The sequence below is a fragment of the Vigna umbellata genome, chromosome 8, assembly GCF_029865625.1.
Source record: "Vigna umbellata cultivar VRB3 chromosome 8, Vumbellata_1.0, whole genome shotgun sequence".
Classification (NCBI taxonomy): domain Eukaryota; kingdom Viridiplantae; phylum Streptophyta; class Magnoliopsida; order Fabales; family Fabaceae; genus Vigna; species Vigna umbellata.
The window spans coordinates 33,508,403-33,534,950 of record NC_142172.1 but is presented as its reverse complement, the minus strand read 5'-3'; the positions used below and the strand labels follow the sequence as shown (position 1 = coordinate 33,534,950).

Genomic DNA, 26,548 nt, shown 5'->3' with positions numbered 1-26,548 from the left:
CTAAAATAAAATGGTTTTTAAACTTGAAGTAGAAAAGTGGACAAGGTGTACAAGAAAATGAATGAATGAATGGTGTGGAAAATAAAATATACTAAATGGTTGGTTAGTAGAAAAGAAATGTTGTGCGACTGGTATTTGGATTGACCAATCAAAGTTTAGCCTTATCTTTACAAGAATCGTGGAGTAAAACACAATGCTATGAAATTTATTCTGACTTGAGATGCTCTTTAATTTATTAGCATTACCATCCATTAGTGGTTTGTAAACGTGAGAGAGGAACTTACAACAGGAATGGAGACAGCTTCAGATGACTACGGAGCATTCATGGAGAAATTCACTTTACCACCAAATTCTGTTCCCGATCTTCCGCTCAATTCACTCACCTTTGCTATTAAAGAGATGTATGTATTTTTCCTTTCGAGCCACAACATTTCTGTTGTCAAAAATCCACTTTTTCTGCAAGTTGAACTTGAAGGAGGTTTTTGTGTCGAACAACAGATTTGACGTGGAAGGATATGTGACCGGCTTCGGAAATCCTGACTGGGCAAGGACTCATCCGGTGGCCACTTCTACTGCTCCAACAGTTTTGGCTCTTCTCGGAGCAGGTGCCACTTGTGTTGGTAAAACTGTCATGGATGAAATGGCTTACAGGTTCGGTTTTTTTTGCTCATATTTTTGCTCATTCCAAAACCCATAGGGATCTATCCTGTAGTTCCCAACAACATTTAATGATGTGCCTACTTAGTAGAAATTGAATGCTTAATGAAAACCTTTTAAGAGTATTCAGTAATATTTATGGAATTCTTTATACAAGTAACTTTTATAGCATTCACCACAAAACTTAGTTCGTTGAATACTGGATTCCAACATCCCTTCTGCATACCACCAATAGAGGGCTACCGGAGTTGCAGAACCTTTTAAACTAATACAAAATAGGGTGTAAAACATGCAACATTGAAGAAGAAAATCACATAAGCTCGAGTTTTTTCAGATGATTGGGAGAGGAGTCTCACTACCCAGATTTTTCGAAGATAGTGAGGGAAAAAAACAAAGGAAATATGAGAAACTTTATAACAAGAATTACCTTCTTTTATGACTAGCTTTAATGTTCAAAGGGTGACTATTATCTACCATTTTTGTGTAGACTGATTTGTTAGGATAAATCTTAGAGTTGGAAGTAATATAACTTTCTTAGCTTTCAGTCACTATGTAGATCATATGGAAAGGACAAGGTTCCCCAATAATTAAGATGTCTCAAAAAGTACGCAAGTAAGGTTGCACTTCATTTAAATGGATAATTTCTCACTTCTGTTCATTTTTATTGAGCTTTCACCTTATAAAATATGACTGATTATTTGTATTTTTTGTCTCGGATATGTGCATATTTTGAACACCATATTTCTTCTACTCACATGACCGAGTACTCTTTTGTGGCAGTATAAACGGGGAGAATATACATTATGGCACGCCTAGAAATCCTTGTTCAGCAGACCGAGTTCCTGGAGGATCTTCTAGTGGCTCTGCTGTTGCAGTTGGTGCAAAGCTTGTTGATTTCTCATTGGGTGATTTATTCTTCCCTTCCATCGGTCATTTTTTGTCAAAATTTTGTCAATAATTTCAAGTGCTGATACGTTTTCCTCAAGAGTGAGCTATTCTTGTTTTCCGTTGAGTATCATTTTGGCATCATTTGATTAATACTTGGAATGGTCTTATTAATCATAGGAACTGACACCGGAGGGAGTGTAAGAGTGCCCGCATCATACTGCGGGATTTTTGGTTTTCGTCCTTCTCATGGTGCTATCCCAGTATCAGGAGTTATCCCTATGGCACAAAGTTTTGACACTGTGGGTAATAATCCATTAACTTGATGACTGTGTTAAATCTCTACATTTCATGATTTTTATTTTAAAGCCTAAACGTATCATAATGAAAATGTGATTAGATAGTCTCGAGGGGAGTTAGTTATCAGTTTCTCTTAAACTTTACAATGAATAAGTTTCTTTATTCAATCCCGTGCTCTGAAATTTACATAAGAATTTATGTAAAATATTTACCTCACGGTTCTAGTACTTGTTTTTCTCTACTTATCTGGTTAAAAGGTATTCATGATATATAGCAATACGAAGTTAGCTATGAATTTTTTCCTCCAAATTTTTAGTTTGAATTTTCCCTTTTCTACATTTCATCTCCTAGTGATATGGTGTACAAGTAGTGGTGTTGAAATTATAGCTCCACCAGCTGTTGAGCGCTTCTTCTCGGTACTCATTTTCTTGTTCCTCATCTTCATCTTTACATCTAGGATGGTTTGCCAGGGATCCAATGATTTTGAGCAAAGTAGGTGGTGTAATTCTACAATTGCCAGAAGTAGCACCAGTCAGACCTTCTTGCTTCATCATTGCAAAGGACTGCTTCCAGCTTTCATTCATTCCATATGATGTAGTTACACAAACTGTCGTGAAAGCAGTAGAGAAGTTATATGGAGGTGAATGATCAGATAGATCCGTTGCTGTCAATTCAATGTTATTAATTGTTAATTATAAAGCAAAAGATTCCAAGATATAAATTCTAAATTAATAGGAATTCTTGTTCTACCCCTTTTAGTTTAGTTATAAATCTATTTGTGGTTTCATCCCACTAACGATGTATGATATGCATTTTGGAAAAAGTTTATTTTACCAAGTGAGAAGGTTTTTTGTTGTATCCACTATTGCAGGGGATGTATTAAAGCAGGAAATCCTTGGAGACTATGTGAAGACCAATGTTCCAAGTTTGAAACATTTCATGAGTAAAGAGAATACAGACCAAATATTTAACATTCCATCACTGTCTGCACTTTCAAGTGCCATGCGGTTACTTCAAAGGTATAGCTCACCATTAATCCCTAGTCTTCAGTAAAGATAATTATAATTTTCTAGCGGATTGTGGATTGCCTTAGATTGAAACTTGATTCTAGCTTTATTTTTCACTTGTAATGTAGGTATGAATTTAAGAATAACCATGGTGAATGGATCACAGCAGTCCAACCAGATTTAGGTCCTGGAATCTCAGAACGTGTATCAGATGCCTTAAGGACAACAGGGGAGAACATTGATACCTGTTATTCGGTAAAAAGAGAACTGCACGATGCCCTTGCTGCTCTTCTTGGGGTATTCTTCCTCTTAATTTACTGATAATCAGCATATTTCAACATACGAACATGAATTATATTTTAATCAAACCATATAGATATATGTGTGTGCATATTATATGCATAAGCCATTCTGTCTGGCATAGATTCTCTCTTTAAGTCTTCACTAAAGGAAGCCTTTATTTTTTGCCCATTGAGAAATAATTTCAAACATGCTTGTTATTAATCGTGGAGCAATTTTTTTGAAATACTATTTGAAACCCTTCTGATTTTCAGCAAACCTTTTCATTTGTCAGAAGTAAAAATTATCTGTACTTTTCTTTTATATCCTCTAGCTGGACTGTGTTTGTTTTCGAAACAACTCATTCCACAATGAAGATTATAGATTCTCCCTCTTAATCTCTTTTGTAAAAATAAAGGAGTGTAGTCATTAAGCAACACTTATTTTTGTAAGCTTTCCTTTTGTATAAGTTACTATAATACTGTGTTAGAAAATTTCAGGATTTTGGTGTTCTCATGATCCCCACAGTTCCAGGGCCTCCCCCAAAACTTCAAACAAATACGTCTGAATTAGAAATCTTTCGTGCAAGGGCTTTTAGCCTGCTGTCCATTGCTGGAGTATCTGGATTTTGCCAGGTTGTCCCTTTCTCTAGTGTTTATGAAGCACTTGGACTCATATTTTCCTTAATCAATTAAGCTTCATGTCAGAATGTTATAACAATGTGGTATTTCCTGACATTGTGTAGGTAAGCATACCACTAGGGATGTATAATAATCTTCCCCTATCAATTTCTCTGGTTGCCAGACATGGTGCAGATAAATTTTTGCTTCACCTTGTTGAGAGTCTTTATGCTAGCATCAAAGAATAGAAAGCAGCATAGCAGAGAGCATCAGTTACTGATATAGATGTAAGTTCTACGTTTTTACCATAACTGAGAAAAAGAAATTTATGGAAGCTTTGAGATCTCTGTGCCGTCACATTTTAGTCCCTCTTTTTTATGTACTTGTTGGAACAATGAAAGTCAGCGATAAACTAGATATTTTCTGTTTTTTTCTGTGTCTACACGTATATTCTTAGGCTTATGCGCAATAATATGTTTCCCATCTTTTGCAGATGCTTTCAGTATGGATACCAATGTCAAAGCTGGGAGAGAAGCAGAACCTGAACAATGGACATAAATCAAAGAAGGGAAATTGTGTAAGGAAATTCATGCTTATCTGAGTCCTGTTTCATTCGGATGTTATAAAGTTCAATCATTCCTTAAGTCATTGGCTATGAAAGCAAATAAAGTCGCATTGAAATTGATTGTAATTCAATAGTACTATATCATGTTAACAAATAATCAGTTGTTGTTGATGCATTTGATATTCAGCTGTGTCAGCCTTAGAGAAATTAGTTTAATGGGAACCTCACCTCACAGGCACACGTGAAGAGCAACATCCATTTATCACACACCAACACTTCTCCCTTCTCTTCTTGAATTTGGCTGGCGTGTCATCAAATATGAAGTTAACATTATAGTTATATTACAGCTCAATCCACTGCCAAACCCCTTTTAGGTATTTTAATAACTTTTACTTTCAAAACTAAAAAAAAACCTCTCAAACACCTGGAAAAAAATCAGAAACACTTGTTGTTAAACAATTTTTTTTAGAGACGATGATTCAATATATGCGGAATTACAGTAGAGATGACAGAAAAGGTAAGAGATGAAAGAAAAGGTTAGAGTAAGAGATGAAAGAGAAAAGATTGAGAAGGATGAGAGAGGTGAATAAGGATTTGGAGTTTTTTTTAGTTTTGAGAATGAAACTTAGAATCCAAGGATATTTTTGTCTCTACTAAAATCTGATACACATTGTTAAGGTATTATTGTTAAGGTATTTTTGTCTAATAAGGTATTTTTGTCTAATAATGTATAAGAGTATTTGTCTAAGAGTATTTTTATCTACTAAAATCTGATAGACATTGTTAAATTAAAATATACTAACTGAAATAAATAAATAAATATATATATATATATATATATATATATATATATATATATATATATATATATATAACCAATCCATTTGTTTAAGAAAAATTCAATTTAGGAGTGGAATTGGAAGGCGCAGAAATTTGTTGTGATTAATCATATCGTGGTCCTGATCTTCAAGTTGTTGGTATAATTAACTAAACTCTTCCAAAAACTAGAAAGACTTGAATTTACTGAGAGTGTCCATTTTATGACTCTTTTTTTTGTAATCTTAGCATAGGATGTCTCTGTCGTCTTGTGATGAAGAGGAATCAAGAAAGTTCTATTATCATTCATTTCTGTAACTTTGAGCCTCTGATATGTCTTCTTAGTTATTTGTTAAACTCAATTAAGTAGAATGTCACACGCACTTATAACCAGACACATATACACCTTAACACATACCGAACTTTATTGCATGATTTTACTCTTCGTATTTCTCTACAAAGACTTATTTTATTCAGCTAACACCCCCACCTCGAACAGTGAAGAGAGAAGCTGATTCACACAAAAACGTAACACCGTACTATTAGAGTATCACTGATGCAGTTTAACCATTGACAATAGTTCCACCTGAAAATGCACATGCAATGTTAATTAGTAAGTCAACCAGAGTGTAGTAGTATATAAAGTACTATATAACCATAAGCAGTGTTACCATTGGGGTGAAGGACTTGTCCAGTTATGTAAGAGGAGCACGAGTTGGAAGCAAGAAAAACAAAAGATGGTGCAACCTCAATAGGCTGACCAGCTCTCTTCATTGGAACTTCACCTCCAAATTCTGCAGTTTCTTCCTCCTTGAAAGATGCCGGTATCAGTGGAGTCCAAATGGGTCCTGGAGCCACCCCATTTACCCGAATTCCCTTGCTAACCAGCTGAAGGGACAGTCCCCTCGTAAAGGCCACAATTGCTCCCTTGGTTGAAGTGTAATCCAGTAGTTTCGAATTCCCCTTGTATGCATTCACTGATGTCGTGTTGATTATGCTGCTTCCTTCCTTCATGTGCTTCAAAGCATGCCTAAATAAAACAAAAACACATCATTTCATGTTTTCTATCACATCATTTATCATTCATGATTCACGATTTTACCTGGCCATGAAGAAATAGGCAAAGATATTGGTTCGAAAGACCCTCTCAAGCCTAGGCTCATCTATATCCTCCACAGTTCCACACTCGTATTGCTCAGCTGCATTGTTGACCAGAATGTCAATACGACCAAAAGCACTCACCACCTCGTCAACCACCCTCTTGCAATTCTCATCATAACCCAAATCAGTCGGTATGGCAATTGGATCCTTGGCATCCGCAGTCTTGGCCCTCTTTATCATCTCCAGGGTCTCCTTTGCATCCTTGTCCTCACTCCCCTTCACATACGTGAAGGCCACAGTAGCACCTTCTAACGAAAACAAGTTACTCACAGCTCGTCCTATCCCAGAATCACCACCAGTAATTAATGCAATCTTCCCCTGAAAAAGGAAATCCAATTTTCTACACAGAATGAATAGCAGTGACACCAAACAAACAAAACGCAACGTGCATGCATGCGTGCACCATCTTTTCTAAACTAAAAAATTAACAGGAAACAATAAGGTTTTGCTGTGTGTCTACTTGGAGTTTATTGGAAGGCTTGTAGTCAGGGCTGGTGAATTGGGGTGGTGGAGTCATAAGATGTTCCTTGCCGGGCTGTGTTTTTTGCTGCTGAGGGGGGAATTTCTGTTGACCGGAAGCCATTGTTGGAAAGAAGTTTTGGAAGAAAGTTGATGATAATGAAAGATGGATGAATATATATAAAGGATTGGATTTGAAGGTGGGAAGAGGTGAGGATGATGTGTTGATCAAAAGGGGTTTGAACATGCAACGTGGTGAAGAGTGGCACAAGGAGGTGTTCACGTGTCCTTTTATTCGCATGCACTGGACCCGTCTGAGGAAACGGACATTCTCGACCAACACACTACGTCTTCTTTTATGTTTTTAATCCACTTTTTTTTTCTTTCATATTATTTGATATATGTTTTTACATATTTAAAGCAACTTTTCATTTCTTTTTCTAATAATTTTACTAACAAAATTGCTTTAAAAGGAACTATACTAAATGTATGATGGGTTTAATTAAATTATAATTTAATAGATTTCATGATATTAATATATATTTCACTATCACTTACCAATTTAGGATTTATTTGCGTTTCGTTCGAGAGCTTTCGACATAGAATTTATTGAGACAAATTTATTTAGTTGGAAAGGAAAATTCTAATTTCTAGACAAATTAATCTCATACCCTATTCTAACAATATAATAATATATATATTAGTTTATATAAAAATATGAAAAAAATTAGAATTGGAATATTAATATATTGAATTGTTAAGTGATTGTATTTTTTTGAAAAATAATTGATGGACATTCAAAATATAAATTTGATATATACCTTAAAAAAAGATAAATTATAGATGTACGGGTGTGATAAAGAGAAAGATAAAAATAAAATAAATAAATATTTAATATATGTGTATAAAATAGAAGTGTATGTATAGATATATAATTTTTTTAAAATACTAAATATATAAAATATATTAAACCTATCAAGAATATATTTTAAAATATATACTAATCTATGATTACAAAATTTGGAAGTCCAAAGCCTTATATTACCACTAAGATCAGCCTCTTAGTATGTGCATGACTGTGAGTATTTTTTTTAAAAGAGGTATTGGGCAAAAGCACTAAAATAGTGATTTTTTTTCTTTCAAACTTGCCTAAATGGATAGTTTTGAAAAATAGTTATAAAAATGAGCAAGTCGTCTTAACATAATATAATTTTATTGAATAAGTTATTTTAGAGTAACACATTTTAGTATTTAACGTAGAATATTTTTAAATTTAAGTCTTAGTAAGGTAACACAATAAATTGTATTTTAAATTGAAGTCACTTTAATGTAATATGATTTTAATTTAATTTTGATAGAAGATATATCATATTAGAACTACTTCAAATTTGAAAATGTTTTGTTCTAAAGTTGTATCAGTTTCACACGACTTTTCACAAAAATCTATTATCTTGATATGATTTGTTCAATTTCACAATTTTTTAAAATTATTTATTTTGATAATTATTGAAAAAATTATACCAAAATGGTGCTTTTGCAGAGATATTAACACATCATTTTTTTTCATAAAAAAGGTAATATCATATTTTCATAAGAAAAGGAAATATGATCTTTTGACAATTTCTTAAATTTTTTTCATTTGTTTGATAAAAACTCAAAATTATTATAATTGTACGGCTCGTCAACAAGTTGTCCGAGAGATTAATTAGTTTATGATATTTAGCTTTGGAGGTCTTGTATACAGTATATATGGTTAATCATTAGTTAACCAAATGTGGTATTTTTATCTTATTAATCTAGTAAGGGAGAAGACATTTTTATTAGAAAAATCGAATGGTCAGAATGGAATGACTTAAAAGAAAAGATCGTTCTAATTAAATTCTTTAACCAGATTAGTGAAATTTGAGTTTGTAATTAGGTCAACAATGATAAAAAAAAGCCTATTATAAAAACTGTAAATATAGATTCAAGATAAAATAATAAACTGTGCATTAATTATACATTTATAATTTTTCCATTCAAACAAAGTGACTCTATAGTATCGAAAAATCTTTTATAAATATCTCTCAATCGATTAACAGAAAATAAGTTGGAATAAAGAGAAAAGGACAATCAACCCTTAAAAAAGATTTCACGGACCCAATTTTTTGAAACAATAATGATATCTTGTAAACTATTTGTATTATAAATTCAATTAAGATAAAGATAAAATTATATGATTAGTTATTTATTATTTTTAATATTTTTGAACAGTGAAACTTTTGGATATATCATAATAAATTTTAAAGATCAGACTTTTGTATTTGTTACGATTTTGTTTTGATAGATTTTTTTAAGAAGAATCATTGAAAAAAAAAATTAAAAATAGATCTGAGTCAAATTTACGTAAAAAGAACATTTAAAAACATAAACTTTTGAAATTTTTTTCTTACATGATTCCGAACATTTTATCTTCTTAAATTTATTCTTGACATAATAATAAAAGATAAAAAATAAACTACATACTTAAAATAATTTGTGGTGAAAGCTCAAGGATAATAAATCATTACAAAAGCATACTAAAAGAGATCAAATAAAAAAATAAACACATTTATTTATTTTTCTTTATTTTCTTATTCACTAATTTGATAATGTGATAAGACGTGAGCAGATATATGGACCTACGTTGAGCATTGTACACAAGAGAAAATTATGCATTCGGAATTTGATTAGAATGAAAAAAGCAAAAACTTTCCAAATCATGGATGCCTATCTTGTAAATACCACTTTTCCCAGAAGCAAAAAAGAATAATTGCACGTCAGAAGCAAGGTAGCAGAAAAAGTAAGGAAGAACTCCCTCTCTCTAATAAAGCATAAGGAATCATCCAACCATCACACACTCCTTTACTCATTCTATTTCTCTTAAATACCTCTCCATACATAATTTATACAACTTTACCTTAATTATTTTATATTTTTATTTCGAACTTAATTAAAACATATATTCCATAATTTCATGTATTATATGTGGCCGAAGTCAATAATAAGATATCTTTTATTAGATATTTAGTACTAGATAATCTGCATCCATTGCTATGCCAATATACCGTCATTCAAAAAGGAATCAAGAAGGCTTGGACGACAAGTATCAATAACGAAGAGTTTGTTAAACGAAAAAAAGGCTATACAGAGTAAGTTCAGTTCTGTTCCACGATAACATGTCACATTTTCTAAGAATTAAAATGTCTATCCAAATTCAATAAAGAAAACATGGTATTTCTGCATTTAGTTGGTAATTCCACAATTTCTGTAGTGTTATGTTATTGAATCTTTTCATTCTTATTCCATTCTCCTCGTCAAAGTCTCTTTTTTTACCTCTTTGTAATTCTACAGTTTTTTTTATATTTATAAATACATGTTTTCACAACAGTCTATCATAATCACATGAACACATTGTTACACACACTTCTCGTGAGACCATTCTCCTTGTGTTTTTTCCATCAATTCAATCATGCTCTCTTTCAATGTTGGTCTTTACCTTCTCATTGCCTCTCTCGTTGTCTTCCACCTGCTTCCCAGTCCAGTGGCCTGTGATGGTAAGTAAATCTCGTTAATCAAGCGAGAGAAATCACTACGTGTTGTGACATTTCTCATGTTACTGATGATTGATTTGTGTGGCTTCCACTGCAGACAAGGAGAAGGATCTGCTTCATGACATCAACACTTACAGAAAAATTTTGAACCTTCCTGTTCTGGATGAGAATAAGAAGGCTTCTTGCTTAGCTGAGGAGATTGCAGAAGATCTAGGAGAAGTGCACTGTGAAGTCTTTCGTGACTACTACCCGACGCCTGGTAATAACTCAAAAATTCCCAACTTTCAAAAGAGCATAGACAAATGCAACATCAACATCAACACCACCACAGAAGGGGTCGTCATGCCTCTCTGCGTCCCCAAGTTGAACTCCGATGACCTGTTTTCCAACTACACCAAATTCAATCGCTTCACCAAGTACCTCAATAATTCCAAGTATAAGTCTGCAGGTCTTGGCTCCGAAGATGATTGGATGGTTTTTATTGTCGCCACCAACGCTACTTCTGGAGATTTCTCCTCTGCATCTTCTTCTCTGCTTCCTCACTTCCTCATGCCAGCATTCTTCTTCGCCACGCTTCTTCTCTTCTTCAAGTAAATCCGTTTATTCGCTCCAATTTTCTTTTCCCCTTTCTTTATTTATTTCTCTAATTTTCCATAATTTGCATGTGAGAACATCACCATTCACGTGCTTGTAACTGTAATTCATCATGTATATTGGTATCTCAAATGTTGTTCTTCGGTTGAAATTTGGGTAAAAATTAGAATGTTTATCAACATATAAAAATGAAAATCTTACTTGGATTTTGAATTCCACGTAATATCAATTTATTTATGTAAAATGAAAATCTATTATTTTATTATTGTTAGATTTTGAATTTGACATAATATCAATTTATTTTATTTATGTACAGAGCCTGAGGACAGAATGATCCAATTGGTGGGTCTTAAACAACAAATGAGATTGATGATTATTTCCTTAAGTTAAAACATGATTATTAACATTTAGATTATAATTAGATTAATATTAATTTAAATAATAAGATAAGATAATTACATTGATTATGTATTTATTATTGAAACTATCGAATTCTTCCCAATATCAAAGTTATCAAAGTAAAAATTATGACCAACTAACATTTGGATGCACATTACTTAAAAGACTTATAATCGTGACTCTACATATCGAAACAATTTATATATGTTGAATTTATCTTTTATTCATGTTGTATTTATTAAATAAAATCTTCTAAAAATCATCAGTTTTCCTATTAATCTAAACATTTTAAAAGAAAAAAAAAAGGTTATTCAAACATGACGAAATAAATTGGTGAAATTTTTAAATGAATTATTAACTTTGTTGTGCAATATAGCATAAAAAAGTAGTGACTGTACGTTGAGGAGTTAATTTTAAGAGGATAAACAATAGTTTTCCAATAAATTAATGTTTATATGCTGAATTAGCGTAGCGCAATAAATCCACATCAGACGATAGGTGTAGTAGTGGCAGTGGCATTACATAATTCACACGTGATACATCACCTCACCATTTTTTTCGCAACACAGACGCGAAAACGTTATTAACATCTTACGAAAGAAACGCAATTGCTAGCGAGTCTGGGAGCTATGGCGGAGGAGGAGGACGACGACGAGAGCTTCGGCGACTTCACCTTCGCGTCGTTTCCGAGTCAACCCTTCCCTTCCACGACGAACGACAATAATAACTTCCTCGTCGACAACGATTGGGGCGACTTCGTTAACCATTCCAGCCGGATCAACAACGACCTATCGAAACCCTTACCCGATCCCACGACGAAACACGTGAATGGCATCAACGACGTCGCAGTTCAAGCCGAGGTGGCGAAAAAGGCCAATAGAGCTATTCCGCTCTCGATCTTCGGCGAGGAGGAGGAGGAAGAGGAGGAACCATCTCCTTCTAATGTTTTCCCCAACGGCGGGGTTGTCAAAGGGGGATCTGGTTCGAATGGGTTCGTTGGAATCAGTGATTTGATTTCCAGTTTGTATAATCAGCAGCTTCCTCAAATGGATTCTATCAACGGATCGGTTTCGGTATCCAATGGTGCTGCTCCCAATCCCGCGAACACCAAGGAAAACAAATTGAATGAGGAGGAGGATGAGGTGGAGGAGGATGAGGATGGGTGGGAATTCAAGTCTGCGGAATGGGAAACTGGAATCAAGAGCCAGGATGTTAAGGTAATAGAACGAATTTATTTAAGGTGTGTGGTTGTTGAACTTAAGCTGAAGAGAATGCTGGAATTCACAAGTATCATTGATCTTTCTTTCCTTACTTTTAGAATTGTCGGCGTATATTGCTTGTACTATTGACACGGGGTTTGGGGAAAGCTATGTACCATATGAGTTATGTGATTGCTTTTTATTTTTGCTAGTAATATGTGATTATTTTTAGTAGATTCCATGTGAGAAGCAAGAGTTAATTCCCCGAAAGAGAACAGAAAAGGGTAGGAAAATAGTGCTAGTGGGTATCGATGAGTTGTTTTGTTGCATGCTTAAATTTTTTGTTTCGTTTTTTCCATTGCCCGCCAATATCTATGATTTAAAGTGCATTAAGGGGCTATTTTCTTGGGCTAGAGATTGATTACGTCACATAAATACATACTGTCTCGTTCATGTAATGAATTTTGTCTCCCTGATAATTTGTATTATATTTTAAAGGCTGAATTGCAAAAGCATGATAATGGTGCTCTTCATGCTGTTACTGTGTCCAATTCGTCCAATGGGATTTCGGACAAAGCTGGTGGGTGGCACTTGGAATTTGAGTTAAGTCCAATATTTGCTTCGCAAAATCATATTAACCCACAACCTGGTCTGAATGGTGAATCAAAAGATGTCGCAACTGGGTTTGCCATGCCCAGCCAAAGTTTTGGGGAATTGAATTTAGGGTCTGGATCAAATCAAAATTTGGTCAGTTGTTTTCACATAATTTCTTCATTTTGTGTTACATTGTTCATTCACATTATTGAGGAATATCCATTAACACCATCTGATTGTGGTTTTGTGGTATTAGAAAGCATTGGAGAAGGCTGACGTTTATCCCACTAGTATGGAATTACTCAAATTTGACAGTACAATTGGTTCATCTCTTGCATCAGTATCTCATCAATCTGATGAATGGAACTTCGGATTTAATTTCAATTCCAGTTCTGTGGGGGAAGACAATCATAGCTCAGAGCCACACTTGAAAAGAATCGAAACCAAAATCAATCAGGCTGATAACAGCATAAACAATGCTTCCCCAACTAATATAAATGTCAATTCAGATGTCAATTTGTTTGAATCAGAGGGTGCTATTACAAAACAAGAGGTACTGAATCAGTATGATGTCATATTTTATATGTCATGTGACATTGTATAGGTTTAACTTCTTGAAGAAGGATTTTCAATCTTGATTCTTGAGTTACTTTGATTTTATGAAAAAATTTCACAAGTTTGTCTTATGACTCATTTCTCTGTTTATACTTAAGTGTTCATACTTTTTAAACATAATACTGTTGTTACTATTCTTTCTATTTGCAGAAGCCCCTAACAGGCACAGAGAATCGTAGGGAAGCCTTGCCTCTGTCAATTTTTGGTGATGAGACACCAGATACTGATGAACAATCTGTGCCTCAAGATCTATCTCACTGTACACCAACATCCCCAGTAAGGAACAATTTCAATAGCCTTGCATCCAACTTATCTATCAATGACATATGGAATTTGTATAATCAAGCTGAAAAACAAACTTCTCCAAAAGCAAATGAAAATCAGATTATTGCCTTACCTGAAGTATCAGGCTCCAGTTTGGTTACTGATAATGATGGTTTAGATGATGATTTCTGGGACTTTAAGGATGCTTCAACTGAATCAAGATTCACCCATGAATCACAGCGAACTTCTTTTAGTTACACATCACAAGTCAATGACAATGGGTTGCATTCTTCCCCAACTGTTTTAAATTCTGATTTGGCCAACGATGAAGATGATTTTGAGGATGATTCATGGGAATTCAAGGATGCCATCTATGGAACACAAAGTCAAGATCACACATCTACTCTAGATCTCACAGATTTACCGGTGGCCCAGTTATCCACGAAATTAGAGCTGAGTGACTATGCAGAGTTTTATAGCAAATTGAAGGATGAATTGTGCAATTATGTTCTGTCTCATCTTCAGAAACTCAAGGTAACTAACCTTCTGTGGTCTTTTTTTGTAGATAATGCTCAAATTTTCTGGCACTGAAATTACTTATAAATTAATGTTCTTAGAAAACTCTAAATGATGCTGCCCTTTCGGGTGAAGATGCCAAAGCAAAAGCTCTTGAGGAACAAATTCAGGTCAGTATATGAACTATTCTGTTATCTATTTCCTATCTAATGTTTTGTGGTTTTTGCTTATTTTTCCCTTGCTATAGTAAATGTAAAACTCTGGGAAAGGGATAGGTGAGTGGGTTTCTCTACATGGGGGAAATGAGAGAATCCGGAGGTAGGTCTGGAAGGATTTGGCAAAAATCTAGCAGAAACCCAGACCTAATGGTTTGCCTGTGACTTATGTACATTGGGTCGAAGTCTGCCCCCACCAAACACCCCCCTCCTACCCCCCACCCCCACTCCAAATCAAACATTATCGAGTTGAGCTATTAGCATTATGTTGTTGTGAATTTGGGTTTCTTCTGCTTTTGTATTTGTGTGTGGATATTTTTTCCTTGTTATTAATCAAATGTACAAGCTATTAATAGTTCCGGAACTGTTTCTACTATTTTTTCGTCTTTTATAGGAATTCTTGGAGATACTGCATCAGGACAAAATGAATGTCCCTACTGAATATCTCTCTGAGGATTATTGCCCAACAAATGTCTGCTTTAATGAACTTCTTGAAGTTTTGAAGGAACCTAGGTTCCAACCTTTTGAGTCCGAATACCAGCTAGCATCAAGGTTGTTGATGGTATGTCTATTTCTTGAAAATATTCTGTTGTATTTTTAAAGTTTAATGTGTTGCACGTGCAAATAGTACTGTAACTATGAATGGTTTTGATAGTTTCAAACAGAATATATGATTAAATATCGGATTTAGCCATTTCCGTCAATAGTGATGTACTGATATTTTTTCTCAATTTTCCTTGAGATTAATTTTATAGATTATAGTTTATATTTTCTTATTTTATTTATTGATAACATTCTTTCTTACCAGACCATTAAGTTTAACAACACTTGTATATTTGTATTTTAATAGGCTGAGAAGGATATTAAATCTGCAATTGAACTTTTGAAAGATACAGTATCCACGTTAAGGATTCTCAAGTTGGGATCAAGAGAAGATCAGTGTAATTATCTTACCATATGGTCCAAAATAGCCTTTGTTTGTTCTCAAGAGCTGAAGCATGGTGCTGATGTTTGGAAGCAAGTTGTACTAAAGAATGTCCATGACCAGATATTATCTGACCGAAAAGGTAAGCTACATAATTATGTCATGCCTAATACATATGCTGCTGATGTAGATGAACTTAAGGAATCTGCAATAACCTTTGTTTTCTGGGGTGGTGGGTTCACATAGGTGTTCAGTATATCATTGCACTCGGGGAAATTTATAGAGTTGCAGAAATCATTGGTGCTTCAATCAAACTTCACAAACCTTGGATGTTATCAGATTACACAGATCATAAAAGTTTATGTTTCCTTTTGGACGAGTGTTATAGCATATGGTTGGCTTCCGGACTTCAAGAAGCACTTTTGAGTATATCAAGTCAGAATAATTTTGAGCCAGATGAAATTTCAAGGGAATTAGTTGAGTCCATCAAGTATATTCACGAGCTTGATGAACATGCACTTCGTAGCTATGTTATCTCTGGAGAACAAACTACTTGTCAGTTGTCAGCCTTGCCAGGGGGTTGCATACCAGGTATGTGCGCTATAATTTTGACTTTCTTTGAATGTAAGTGATAAAAATTGATTTAAAATGAATTTGGATCCTGTGCTGTTCATGCTTAATAGGAAAAGTCCTGTTAATAAATTTTAATCACTTATTGAATATATTTGGTTAAAATAAAAGCTAACCAGCTAATTATCCCACTAAAGTAAGCACTCATCCCATTCTTTTATAGTTTTAGTTGGCTTTTATTTCAACTGAATTTGAAATAAATGTAATAAATGGTTAGGATTTTATTTAACAAGACCTCTCCTGTTAACGATAAACATGGGAGAATCCAAATCCATTTAAAATTATTTTTTGATAGAATATTTTCCTTATTGCTTGTTACTGTGCATAAAGGTGTCCAAATGTCCATTATTAATGAATAGGAAAAATATAATATCTTAAGTGTGAAAGTTTCCTAGCTCCTTTCGCAGTTGTCGCATGGAGCTCCTTCAGTGAAATCTTTTCATGTTAGCTAAAGAGATATGATAGCAATTGAGCAGTGAACTTGTTCTCCAATGGTTTCATGTTACCGAAAAAAATATTCCACATAGCCAAAAAGAAATGAAAATAAGGTGCACGTACTGCAGGATCAATGTTGGAAAGAGTCTTTTCTGCATTATATTACACCAATTTACATTTGCATTTAGTATCTGTTTGGATCAATAGCTACAATGTGTGGAAATTTCAACTACCTACCACTTTGGCTCTGTAATTCATTTACCAAATGACTGTTGTGGATCAGGGTTGAATTTGGTGACATGGAACGGGAAGCATTGCATCGTGAAGCTTGCGAACTTGTGGATCAACCTAATAAGTTCGGATTCACCCAAGATGTGACACCTGCCAATTCAACTGTCCCTCCTTCACAACGAGTGACTATTTCACTTTTTCAGTGGTTGTTTCGCGTTTCACAATGAGTTAGATTGTGGCGGGACCCATTGTTTTGTTAGTGGGGGTGAGACCTTTGGCGCACGAACAACAGCTGTAGTGAAGGGAGAGTCTGTATGGGATGAAAATCATTCTATTGAGTCGAACCAGGCAAAGTTACCAATTAAGTTCATTCTTTCTTCAATAGGTTACCATTCTTTCAGGAAAGCTTTATAACAATAGCCGGATTTGTTACAGGTGTAAGATGTATTACTAGTGATAACGAAGAATTATATACTACGACATAGAGTATAATTTTGGATACAATCCAGCCATGCAGAAGAAACTGTATTGCTTAGTTATCGTATGATTCTGGTGTTGTAAAGTAACTGGGATTCTTCCCTTCTCAATTTTATACAATGGTATTTGGCATGATTTAAATTCCCAATAGTTTGGTTTAAATTTGAAAACCAAGTGTGATATTTGTCTCTTGTGCACACCAGCACTTGCCGAATCAGCTCAAGACAACTCAATCGGAAAGACAACTCAATTGGAAAGACAACCGCAGCAACAGTACGTTATATACTTACAAGTGAAATGTATTTTTTTTCTTATGTTTTTTTCTTTCTGATATCACCTAAAAAATACTAAAATATATTATTAAACAAACACGATAACATATTCATGTTTTAACATATGAATGCACAACAGACACACTGAGCTCACTCATCGCATTTCTTAGGATACAAAATCATTGCTTTAATACAAAAATTTAATACTCCGATTATGGTGATACTAAAATAATATTATATCTTATTTATAGAAAAAATATAAGAAATTTAAGCTATGATACAACTAGCTAAATTAAAGTTATTCATGTATAACTGTTTATTTAAAAAAATGTAGAGACAACTTTAATATTTTAAAACTTAATTAAGATAATAAATCCGTAGTTAGTGCTCAAGATTTTTTGAAAGTTGATTTTTGTGTGCAGGACTTCTGTGCAATAAGTAAGAAATCTTGTGTATATCTTTTGTAAATGAACTCGTACATGCTCAGCATGACTTACCGACAAAAACATTTTAAAAATTTATCAATTCAAGTAAAATTAGTGCAAATTGTACCATTTTCTTAAAAAAAAAAAAATATTTTTGAATAAAATTTTGAATACATACTTTTATACCTCGCCTAGTCTAAATGAGTTTTAATTGCTAATTACACAAGCTCCTATAACTTATGCCATCAGACTCATCTCAACTGAAAATGTGATTTATTTATGTATTTTACTTCTAATGAATTTATTTCTTTATTTTATTTCTATTAACAGCATATTGTTTAATGAATTATATTTGTACTTAAAAAAATATACCAACGTACTTTTGGAGGTGCAAATCCATATCATTTTCTTTACTTGAAACTATGTCCTGTAATAAAAATTAGTTAGAATAGTTGATTATAACTAAGGTAATCTTTAGAATATTATTTTATCAATATTAAAATGAACGGTGTTTAAATAAGAACACGTAATTAATAGTATTGTGAATAAAATTAATTATATTTTGTATGGTTTGATTTTCTATAGTAATAACAACTGTTAGTATAATAGAAAAGAGTAATAAGTATTTTTTATAAGAAATCTTTTCTTTTTCCCATATTTTTTTGAACTAAATCATCTCTATTTTTAAACTTTTTTTTTTTAATTTCTTCTCTCACTTTCTTTACTTATATTTCTCTCCCATATGTATCCAATAAATCTTTTTAATAAATAAAATTCATAACTACTTTAATGGTCAATAATAACGTTTACAATTTAAAAAAAAAAAAGAGATGAATGAAGAAATTACTTTTATTACCAACCATATATATCCATTGGAATCTTCGAATTACGAAAAAGAAACTGGAGTCGCAATTATTTTTTTATTAACAATTGGAAATAAAAAATGATTTACATTTTGCAGTTAAAAGAAGGTAGCGAAGAAAATTAGAAGAGAAAAACCCTCTTGTTAAAGTCGTGAAACCCTTCTTCTCATTTCTTACATTCAGTGGTGGCGGCGTGAGAAGAAGCATGTTGGACATCAACCTATTCAGGGAGGAAAAGGGTCATAACCCTGAGCTCGTCCGTGAATCGCAACGCCGTCGTTTCGCTCCCGTCGAAGTCGTTGACGAGGTCATCGATCTCGACAAAGAATGGCGAAAGCGTACTCTCTCTCTCTTACTCTCTCTCTCTTCACAATAACAATGTAGCCAGTGGAATCTCGCACCAATGCTATATCTTATGTGTGATTTTTCAGGTCAATTCGAGTTAGAGACTCTCCGCAAGGATTTCAACAAGATCAATAAGGAAGTCTCCAAACTCAAGCGTGTAAGTGTCTTCATTTGGCTTTTCTATATTTTTTTTAATTAAGATGCTAATTTGAATGGTTTCATTTTAATTATGTTCTGCATGTTAGGCTGGTGAGGATGCTTCTAAGTTCATTAGTGAATCGGAGGAGACCAAGAAATTGATAGCGGAGAAAGAGGTTGAAGTCCGGGAAACTCTAAATCTCTTGAATTCCAAGTTGGAAACTATTGGAAATCTCGTACACGATTCGGTTCCAGTCAGCAACGATGAGGTTTTCTTATTTTTATTTTTCTTTTGTAATAATTGTTAGTACTATTTTACTTGTGTTTGTTTTTAATGCTCGTAATAAATCCCGGAGTTTTCTATGCGTTAGGCCAACAATGCTGTGGTTAGATCGTGGGGGGAGAAAAGAGTGGAGCCTAAACTAAAGAATCATGTGGATCTAGTTGAGCTTCTCGGTATAGCAGATACAAAGAAAGGTGTGAATTTATTTATATGGTGTTTAAGTGATGAATTTCTGTTTTACTCATTTCTATGGGGTGACAAGCATTTTGGTTTTACTTTTCGATGTAATTTTTTCCTCGAACTCTTTTCTCTCTTAGTAGTATACTTTATGAACTATAGCCGTGTGTATGATTGGTCTTGCTGACACCATCTTGATTGCGAAACTTATGAGTATTATTGGTCTGTAATACCGTTTTGCATGTGGCACAAAAATCTAATACTGCAGACTACGAACACGAACACTGTTAGATTTCAACAGTAGTAGCCAATGCTTTCCCTAATTTGTGCGTTTCTGCTCCTATTGTTCACATATGCATTCTAATCTCTTATCTCAATTTGCTTGCTACATAACAGGAGCTGATATAGCTGGAGGTAGAGGTTTCTATCTCAAAGGAGATGGTGTTCGTCTTAATCAAGCTCTTATCAACTTTGGGCTTGATTTTTTGGAAAAAAGGGAGTATACTTTATTGCACACTCCTTTCTTCATGAGAAAAGATATAATGTCAAAGTGTGCTCAGTTAGCCCAATTTGATGAAGAACTATATAAGGTAAAACTTAGTAAATTTCATTATCTGCCTATATCCAAATGCAATGTGATTTTTAAGACCTTGATAAATAGTTTTGTATATAATTTATCTTTATATTTATATGCCTATTTGCTTTGTTGAATAATATCCATAATCTTTTAGTGCCAAACTGTCAATAGCTTTTTTTGTACTGTATTGCTTAAAGTTTTAATGCTTACATAATGTTTGGTTTGGTCTGTTTTCTCCTTTCTGTTTCAGTTGAAATGTTTTGATTTATAATCACAAAATGCACCTTGTATTCATTCAATTTTCATTTTAAAAAAAGCCGAAGAAAAATGGAGAAAACAAGATCATTTTCTCCTTAAAACATTGACATCAGGTAGCACAGTAAAAGAAATGCAGTGTTTTTGTTGTTATGAAGGTAAATAATAATAGATATGAAACAAATACCACTTTAGCTGTTTTTTGAGTTCATCTAAAAGGTTATTGTGTTAGGTAACTGGTGAAGGAGATGACAAATATCTGATTGCTACAGCAGAACAGCCGCTCTGTGCGTATCACTTAGATGATTGGATCCACCCATCCCAGCTACCAATAAGGTAATATCATTTTCTTTCCCACATGTTAACATTGAAACCTAGAAGACTATGTTACCTTTAACTCCGAAAATATGCTTTCTGCAGATATGCTGGGTATTCATCATGCTTTCGCAAAGAAGCGGGATCTCATGGTCGAGACACTTTAGGAATATTCCGAGTTCACCAATTTGAGAAAGTGGAGCAATTTTGCCTCACTAGCCCAAATGACAACGATTCGTGGAACATGCATGAGGAAATGCTTAAGAACTCCGAGGATTTCTACAAAGCGGTATGATACAGCCACAGTTCTCATCATTAAGCAAATAATGTTTAAGGCAACTACGTGAATGAGTTCAAATTTCAAATAAACATGTAATATACAATTTGGAAACAGTGATCCCAGGGTACCATTAATAAAATGGGAAAGTATGTTGTTTGACATGCCAAATATATCTAACCATGGGAAAGTTTAGTGCGTCCCCTTATTTTTTTTCTAAATTTTTTATAACTACAACTTCATTGTACTTGGATGATTGTTTGCCCTCTGTATTGGCCAAGTGATTACTTAATTTTACCGTGTTCTACTTTTTATGGATATCATTGCATGTAGATTGATGTATTGGTTGGTCGTCTGACTATATTGACTTCTTACTACTTTCCACAATTTTTTTTGTTTCTCATGCTATTAAATTTTATTTACTGCAGTTAAACCTTCCGTATCAAGTTGTTTCCATTGTATCTGGTGCTTTGAATGATGCTGCAGCAAAGAAGTATGATCTAGAAGCATGGTTTCCAGCCTCTCAAGCTTACAGAGAGCTAGTGTCCTGTTCAAACTGTACAGATTATCAGGCTAGAAGATTAGAAATTCGATATGGTCAGAAAAAGGTTAGTCATGTTAATGACTGACTTCAGTAAGCATTATTTATTAACTTCACTAAAATTTTCATTTCCATTTATAAAATGGGACCTTCATGTAAAAACCTCTCAATCTGCTTTTATTGATAGATAGGATGATCATTTGGTATTAGCATGTCGGCTGACCAGGCTTAAGGTGTGGAGTGTATGTAAGGAGAAACAAAAGGGGGAAGGAGAGTGTTGATGTGGCGGAGTGTTGGAATAACAAAATTTGATTGAGGGGGTTTCTGTTATATTAGTTGAGTATAAGAAGCAAGGGTATCCTTTGAGGGTAATCAAACTAGTTATGGACAGAGAGCATTAGCCCTCTGTGGGAGCTCAGCTCTGGCTGTAGGAATGTTCATTCCCCTGTAGCCCTTTTTTGTTATTAGTCTGAAATAAATCATTAGTGACCTACTCCTTTCACCGATTGTTCATTACCTTTTCTTCCTATTTTTCTATAGTTGGTTGTGGTTCTTTAATATCTACGAAACCCATTCTGTCTGGAAATCTCTAATTTCTTACTTTTCGTGCTAGTATAGCCTTTCGGTGAAATTTATTGGGCAGACAAGCAAAGATGTATATTTTTATGAGGCTTCTTTGTGTTAAGAGCCTATGATGTTCCATAATTAAACCTTTAATTGATCATAGTGTGATGCTGAAAATTTCCCGTGAATAATGTTCCATTTTAGTTCTAATTGATTCCAATGCCCCTATAAACTTTCAGAAGTTTAACTATTTGACTTTGCATCCGTTTATCTGTTTCAGAGCAACGAGCAGATGAAGCAATATGTTCATTTGTTGAATTCTACTCTCACGGCTACTGAGAGGACCATTTGCTGCATACTAGAGAACTTCCAGAAGGAAGATGGGGTAGAGATACCAGAAGTCCTTAGGCCATTCATGGGGGGAAAGACTTTCCTGCCTTTCAAGAACCAACCATCTAATGAAGCCAAAGGGAAGAAATCGAAGGCCTAATTACATTTTAAGTCAGTGATATTTATGAAAAGTTTTCTAAGAGTTGTAGGTTATGATGAGCCTTTCTTTATCCACCACACTGTTTACAACTGCCATTTTTTATTTTTAGGAGCACGCACAAATTTTTGGTCAAAGTACACAGCATAATACATTCTGTAATTCATACTCTAAAATATTTGTGCATTTTTAATTGCATTTTGGTGTTCTTAATATTGATTGCGAAATGGTTAAAAAATACAGATCCTGATCTGATTTTGCTTGAAACGCGTCAGAATGTGTTTATTTTCATTGCTTGCTAAGTCTGGTTATTTTGAGAAGAGATTATTTGATTGGGCATAAATCTTTTTCTTCCATAGGGGTTACGGGGAATAATTTGATCACCGTGACAGAATCCTGTGAAATACGAATATGAAGCTGAATTTGAGTGCTGTAGAAGTGCAAGGAAAATTCTGGGATATGGGATTAGAATTCTGAAGTGTGTATTGGTTTTGTCTTGCAGGGTTTTGAAACAGAAACACGTTCAATTTAATCGAGCTGCTCAAATACTAAATTCATTTACAAATTTCGTGGGAAAGAGGAATGCGGTCTGGAAAATAGGGGCTAGAGTTTTTAACCTAGTCTTGTAGTAATTGCCCATAACGTTCATAGGTTTTACGCGGTGGACTGATTCCCATGTTTCTGAATCTCTATTATTCGACGGTCAAATAGTTTATTCATAGAAAAAAATTGTCAGAACCTCCTACGATTCCTTTCTTATTCTTGTGTTCTGGCATGGATTTCCCAGTGGTAATTCGAATTTTAGTCAAATACGCTTTAGAAAGTTAATTAAAATTCCTAGACTTCAAAAACCTACTGATGTAATAAATCTTAAAATAAATTTGACAATTATACAGAAAAAGAAATAGTATTTAACAAAAATAGATAATTTATCAAAAACTATTCTATCCAATTTTGACGAACAATTTTAATTGAATATTTTATTTTAGAATAAGTAACCACTGCAAAGTTCATGTTTCATCCCATATTTTTTTTTCTTATTCTTAAAAATAGTATTCTAGGAAAATATTATATTAAAATATCAATTACATTGCTTCACTTCTTTTTTAATCCATCTCTTCCTCGCCCAATAGTAATGTTAAGTTTGCCATGTTCTTCTATACTAACGAAATAAAATAGAATATTTTTCCTTGTTAGAAAAACAGAACAGGGTTATACAACAAGAAGTTACTTTATTAGCAACTATAGAACAAAACCTACTACCATCGGATTATACCATTGTTATTCTATTTAATTCTAATTCTAGTCATTGGCAGAACCTCTCATGTAAATAATATGCCAATTTCTTGTTATTTCTTCACTTAAAAAAAACAGTGGAATTTAGATGCAACAAATTATAGAATACTTCGCCACTATTTTGGTATTGAATTTTTCTCAGGTATTCTGGCACAAGATTGGTGAGCTTGTATCCAAATTTCAAGTCTAAAGGTTCTTACTTGAGAGACATGTTATAGATGTAATACACTGAAGCAATTGCTAGTAGTTATTCAACATACAAATCATATCACTGAAAATTAAAAACAACAAAAACTCTCTTTATTTACACTTCATTGATGTTGATCGATAACAATACCAGTTTCCTTTCATACTGTTATTTTGAAGAGGTAGATCTTGAGTACAAGAGACAGAGCCAACTGTAATAGAAAAATGCCAGCAACAATCAAAAGCCATCGTTCTCCAGCTGACATAATATGTGCCCGAAGGTTAAGTGCTACAAAAGTTGCTGACATGAATCCAGCCACCCCAGCAATCACCCATCTGAATATCTCCCATGGCACAACAGACAAACACTGCACCAAACAAAGGGTTTGGAAGATGCAAAGAAAAATGTCAAATTTCATATTTTTCTTGCGAGAGCTAACATTTTAATAGCAGTCACTTACCAGTGCTGGAATAAAGACAAACAGGGAATATCCATAAAGACAAAGTAGTTGGACAAGGCCAGAAGGTACAGAGAAGTATTTGAGGATTAGATACAAACAAAGAGGAACAAAGATGGCATAACCATAAAACAAGCCAGCAGACCAAGTCACCACATTTATGTCATAGTTCCATTCCTGATGCTTCAATTTGTGAGCTATGTATGTCACAAATGTGCCAATAGAAGCCGCTACAAATATTAAGGTGGTGCAGATCCAGAATGGTCCATACCTGTTGCACATTTCTGGTGAAATTCAAACCTTGGTAATCAGGTAACGAGAAACTCAAGCAACTAAAAACACTACTGTGAAATAACATGAGAATTAACACAATCAAGTGAAATTGAATGCATTTCATCTAATCTAATTAACTATATATTCTTCTTCGTCTCCAGTTTGGAGAACATGAAATGGATTCACACTGTCTTATCCTATTTCAATATAAAAATAAGTCTAATATTAGTTGAGCCTGAGAACTAAAATTTCTTATTTAAAGTTAAATATTATCATGTCTTCCTCATAACCTAGGTTTAGAAAAGAGTAAGCAATGAAAGAACTGTCAAGTTGGTGGTATAATATATTAATAACCATTGATCTGTAATTTGGTAACTAAAGAAAAAATTAGAAGGAATAAAGTAAACTTACAAATCAGGATTGGAAGCAGTTTTTTCTTTAAAAGCTCCATTGAATGGATAGAGTGAATCTTTAATTCGATCCAGAACATCTATAGTGTCAATATCAAAGTATGGTTTGTAAGTGGAGAGTGAAAATGCCTGAAACCAACCACTTTGCTGGGATTCGTCGGAACTAGATACTGTTTTTGAAAATGTATCTGTATAATACAAATAAAAAACAATCACACAATTCTTGTTCCAATGCAAGTAACAAATTACAACGTAGTTATACAGAAAATTAAAAAAAAAAATACCATTAACATTAGTTGGAGGCCTTGAACCACCACTGCCACCAATCTTTCCTTGTGCTGCAGGAGGAAATGTTTGAAGATTTGAATCTGCATCCATCAATACAAAAATATCTTACAAACTAAAAACAATAAAATCAATGCATGACATTCAAAAAACTTACGTTATATATCTATCCATTATTTCTTTGTTTAAGATTCGTGTAATGTAATTTAATGATTTTATTTATTCAATGGCATGGGCAACATTATAAGTGACAAACATGAAAATGAAAGTGGATTTGGTAATGAATGAACCTGAAAATTTGAAGGATTGTGGATCTGGAACGGCCTGCATGAAATTAAAAATGAATTGTGATGATAATAAAAAGTGGAAGATAAACTGAATTACAAGAAGATTTGATGATGATGATATTGATGATGGTAACTTACAGGTACCGATCCTGAAACCTTTTGATTTTCAATGGAGGTATAATGTCCTGACATCATTTTCAATATTTTTCTTTCACTCCAAAGTTTCTTTCTTTAACTTCTGTTCATGTTCATCTTTTCTTATGTTCTTCTTGAGAATTTGTTAATCTAGATGCGTAACTGGACCAACCTACAAAACTGGATTGGGTCATGTTAATTCATTAATGAAACTTTCTTCCTGCACCTCTATAAATTTCCCATGCACCCAATATAAAAAAAATATTTTATGGCAGAATGAGCTT

The 26,548-nt window shown here is 33.7% G+C and overlaps 6 protein-coding genes across 7 annotated transcripts; 4 read left to right on the top strand and 2 right to left on the bottom strand.

Annotated features, from left to right (window-relative positions):
* Positions 1 to 131: 131 nt before the first annotated feature.
* Positions 132 to 4,495, top strand: LOC148194533 (amidase 1-like). The gene is made up of 10 exons (XM_088097713.1): positions 132 to 401; positions 499 to 651; positions 1,438 to 1,562; positions 1,723 to 1,848; positions 2,300 to 2,482; positions 2,714 to 2,861; positions 2,978 to 3,146; positions 3,629 to 3,763; positions 3,874 to 4,035; positions 4,242 to 4,495. Exons 1-9 carry the CDS (start codon positions 292 to 294, stop codon positions 3,994 to 3,996), a joined length of 1,272 nt encoding a protein of 423 aa, XP_087953839.1. The 5' UTR covers positions 132 to 291; the 3' UTR covers positions 3,997 to 4,035; positions 4,242 to 4,495.
* Positions 4,496 to 5,530: 1,035 nt separating this feature from the next.
* LOC148194532 (NADPH-dependent aldehyde reductase 1, chloroplastic-like) lies at positions 5,531 to 7,065 on the bottom strand. Its single transcript, XM_088095628.1, has 4 exons — positions 6,751 to 7,065; positions 6,232 to 6,608; positions 5,801 to 6,159; positions 5,531 to 5,715 (listed from the first exon to the last, which is right to left on the bottom strand). The coding sequence occupies exons 1-4, from the start codon at positions 7,048 to 7,050 to the stop codon at positions 5,693 to 5,695; spliced, it is 1,059 nt and encodes a 352-aa protein (XP_087951754.1). The 5' UTR covers positions 7,051 to 7,065; the 3' UTR covers positions 5,531 to 5,692.
* Positions 7,066 to 9,925: 2,860 nt separating this feature from the next.
* On the top strand, positions 9,926 to 11,066 carry LOC148194531 (putative GPI-anchored protein At3g06035). The gene is made up of 2 exons (XM_088097628.1): positions 9,926 to 10,324; positions 10,419 to 11,066. Exons 1-2 carry the CDS (start codon positions 10,240 to 10,242, stop codon positions 10,913 to 10,915), a joined length of 582 nt encoding a protein of 193 aa, XP_087953754.1. The 5' UTR covers positions 9,926 to 10,239; the 3' UTR covers positions 10,916 to 11,066.
* A 771-nt stretch (positions 11,067 to 11,837) lies between these two features.
* LOC148194530 (uncharacterized) lies at positions 11,838 to 17,550 on the top strand. Its single transcript, XM_088096998.1, has 9 exons — positions 11,838 to 12,531; positions 13,012 to 13,260; positions 13,364 to 13,660; positions 13,873 to 14,520; positions 14,604 to 14,672; positions 15,112 to 15,279; positions 15,568 to 15,784; positions 15,889 to 16,233; positions 16,991 to 17,550. Exons 1-9 carry the CDS (start codon positions 11,944 to 11,946, stop codon positions 17,083 to 17,085), a joined length of 2,676 nt encoding a protein of 891 aa, XP_087953124.1. The 5' UTR covers positions 11,838 to 11,943; the 3' UTR covers positions 17,086 to 17,550.
* A 1,550-nt stretch (positions 17,551 to 19,100) lies between these two features.
* Positions 19,101 to 23,693, top strand: LOC148194529 (serine--tRNA ligase-like). 2 transcript variants are annotated; one of them, XM_088097570.1, is made up of 10 exons: positions 19,101 to 19,313; positions 19,407 to 19,477; positions 19,566 to 19,727; positions 19,830 to 19,935; positions 20,315 to 20,508; positions 20,983 to 21,086; positions 21,171 to 21,354; positions 21,771 to 21,950; positions 22,728 to 22,931; positions 23,450 to 23,693. In XM_088097570.1, the coding sequence occupies exons 1-10, from the start codon at positions 19,181 to 19,183 to the stop codon at positions 23,561 to 23,563; spliced, it is 1,452 nt and encodes a 483-aa protein (XP_087953696.1). In that variant the 5' UTR covers positions 19,101 to 19,180; the 3' UTR covers positions 23,564 to 23,693. The 2 variants fall into 2 exon arrangements, with proteins under 2 accessions (XP_087953696.1, XP_087953695.1); XM_088097569.1 differs by lacking the exon at positions 23,450 to 23,693 and having other exon boundaries at positions 19,103 to 19,313; positions 22,728 to 23,132.
* Positions 23,694 to 24,338: 645 nt separating this feature from the next.
* Positions 24,339 to 26,324, bottom strand: LOC148194528 (uncharacterized). The gene is made up of 6 exons (XM_088097644.1): positions 26,268 to 26,324; positions 26,133 to 26,166; positions 25,842 to 25,925; positions 25,559 to 25,745; positions 24,878 to 25,145; positions 24,339 to 24,784 (listed from the first exon to the last, which is right to left on the bottom strand). Exons 1-6 carry the CDS (start codon positions 26,322 to 26,324, stop codon positions 24,578 to 24,580), a joined length of 837 nt encoding a protein of 278 aa, XP_087953770.1. The 3' UTR covers positions 24,339 to 24,577.
* Positions 26,325 to 26,548: the final 224 nt, after the last annotated feature.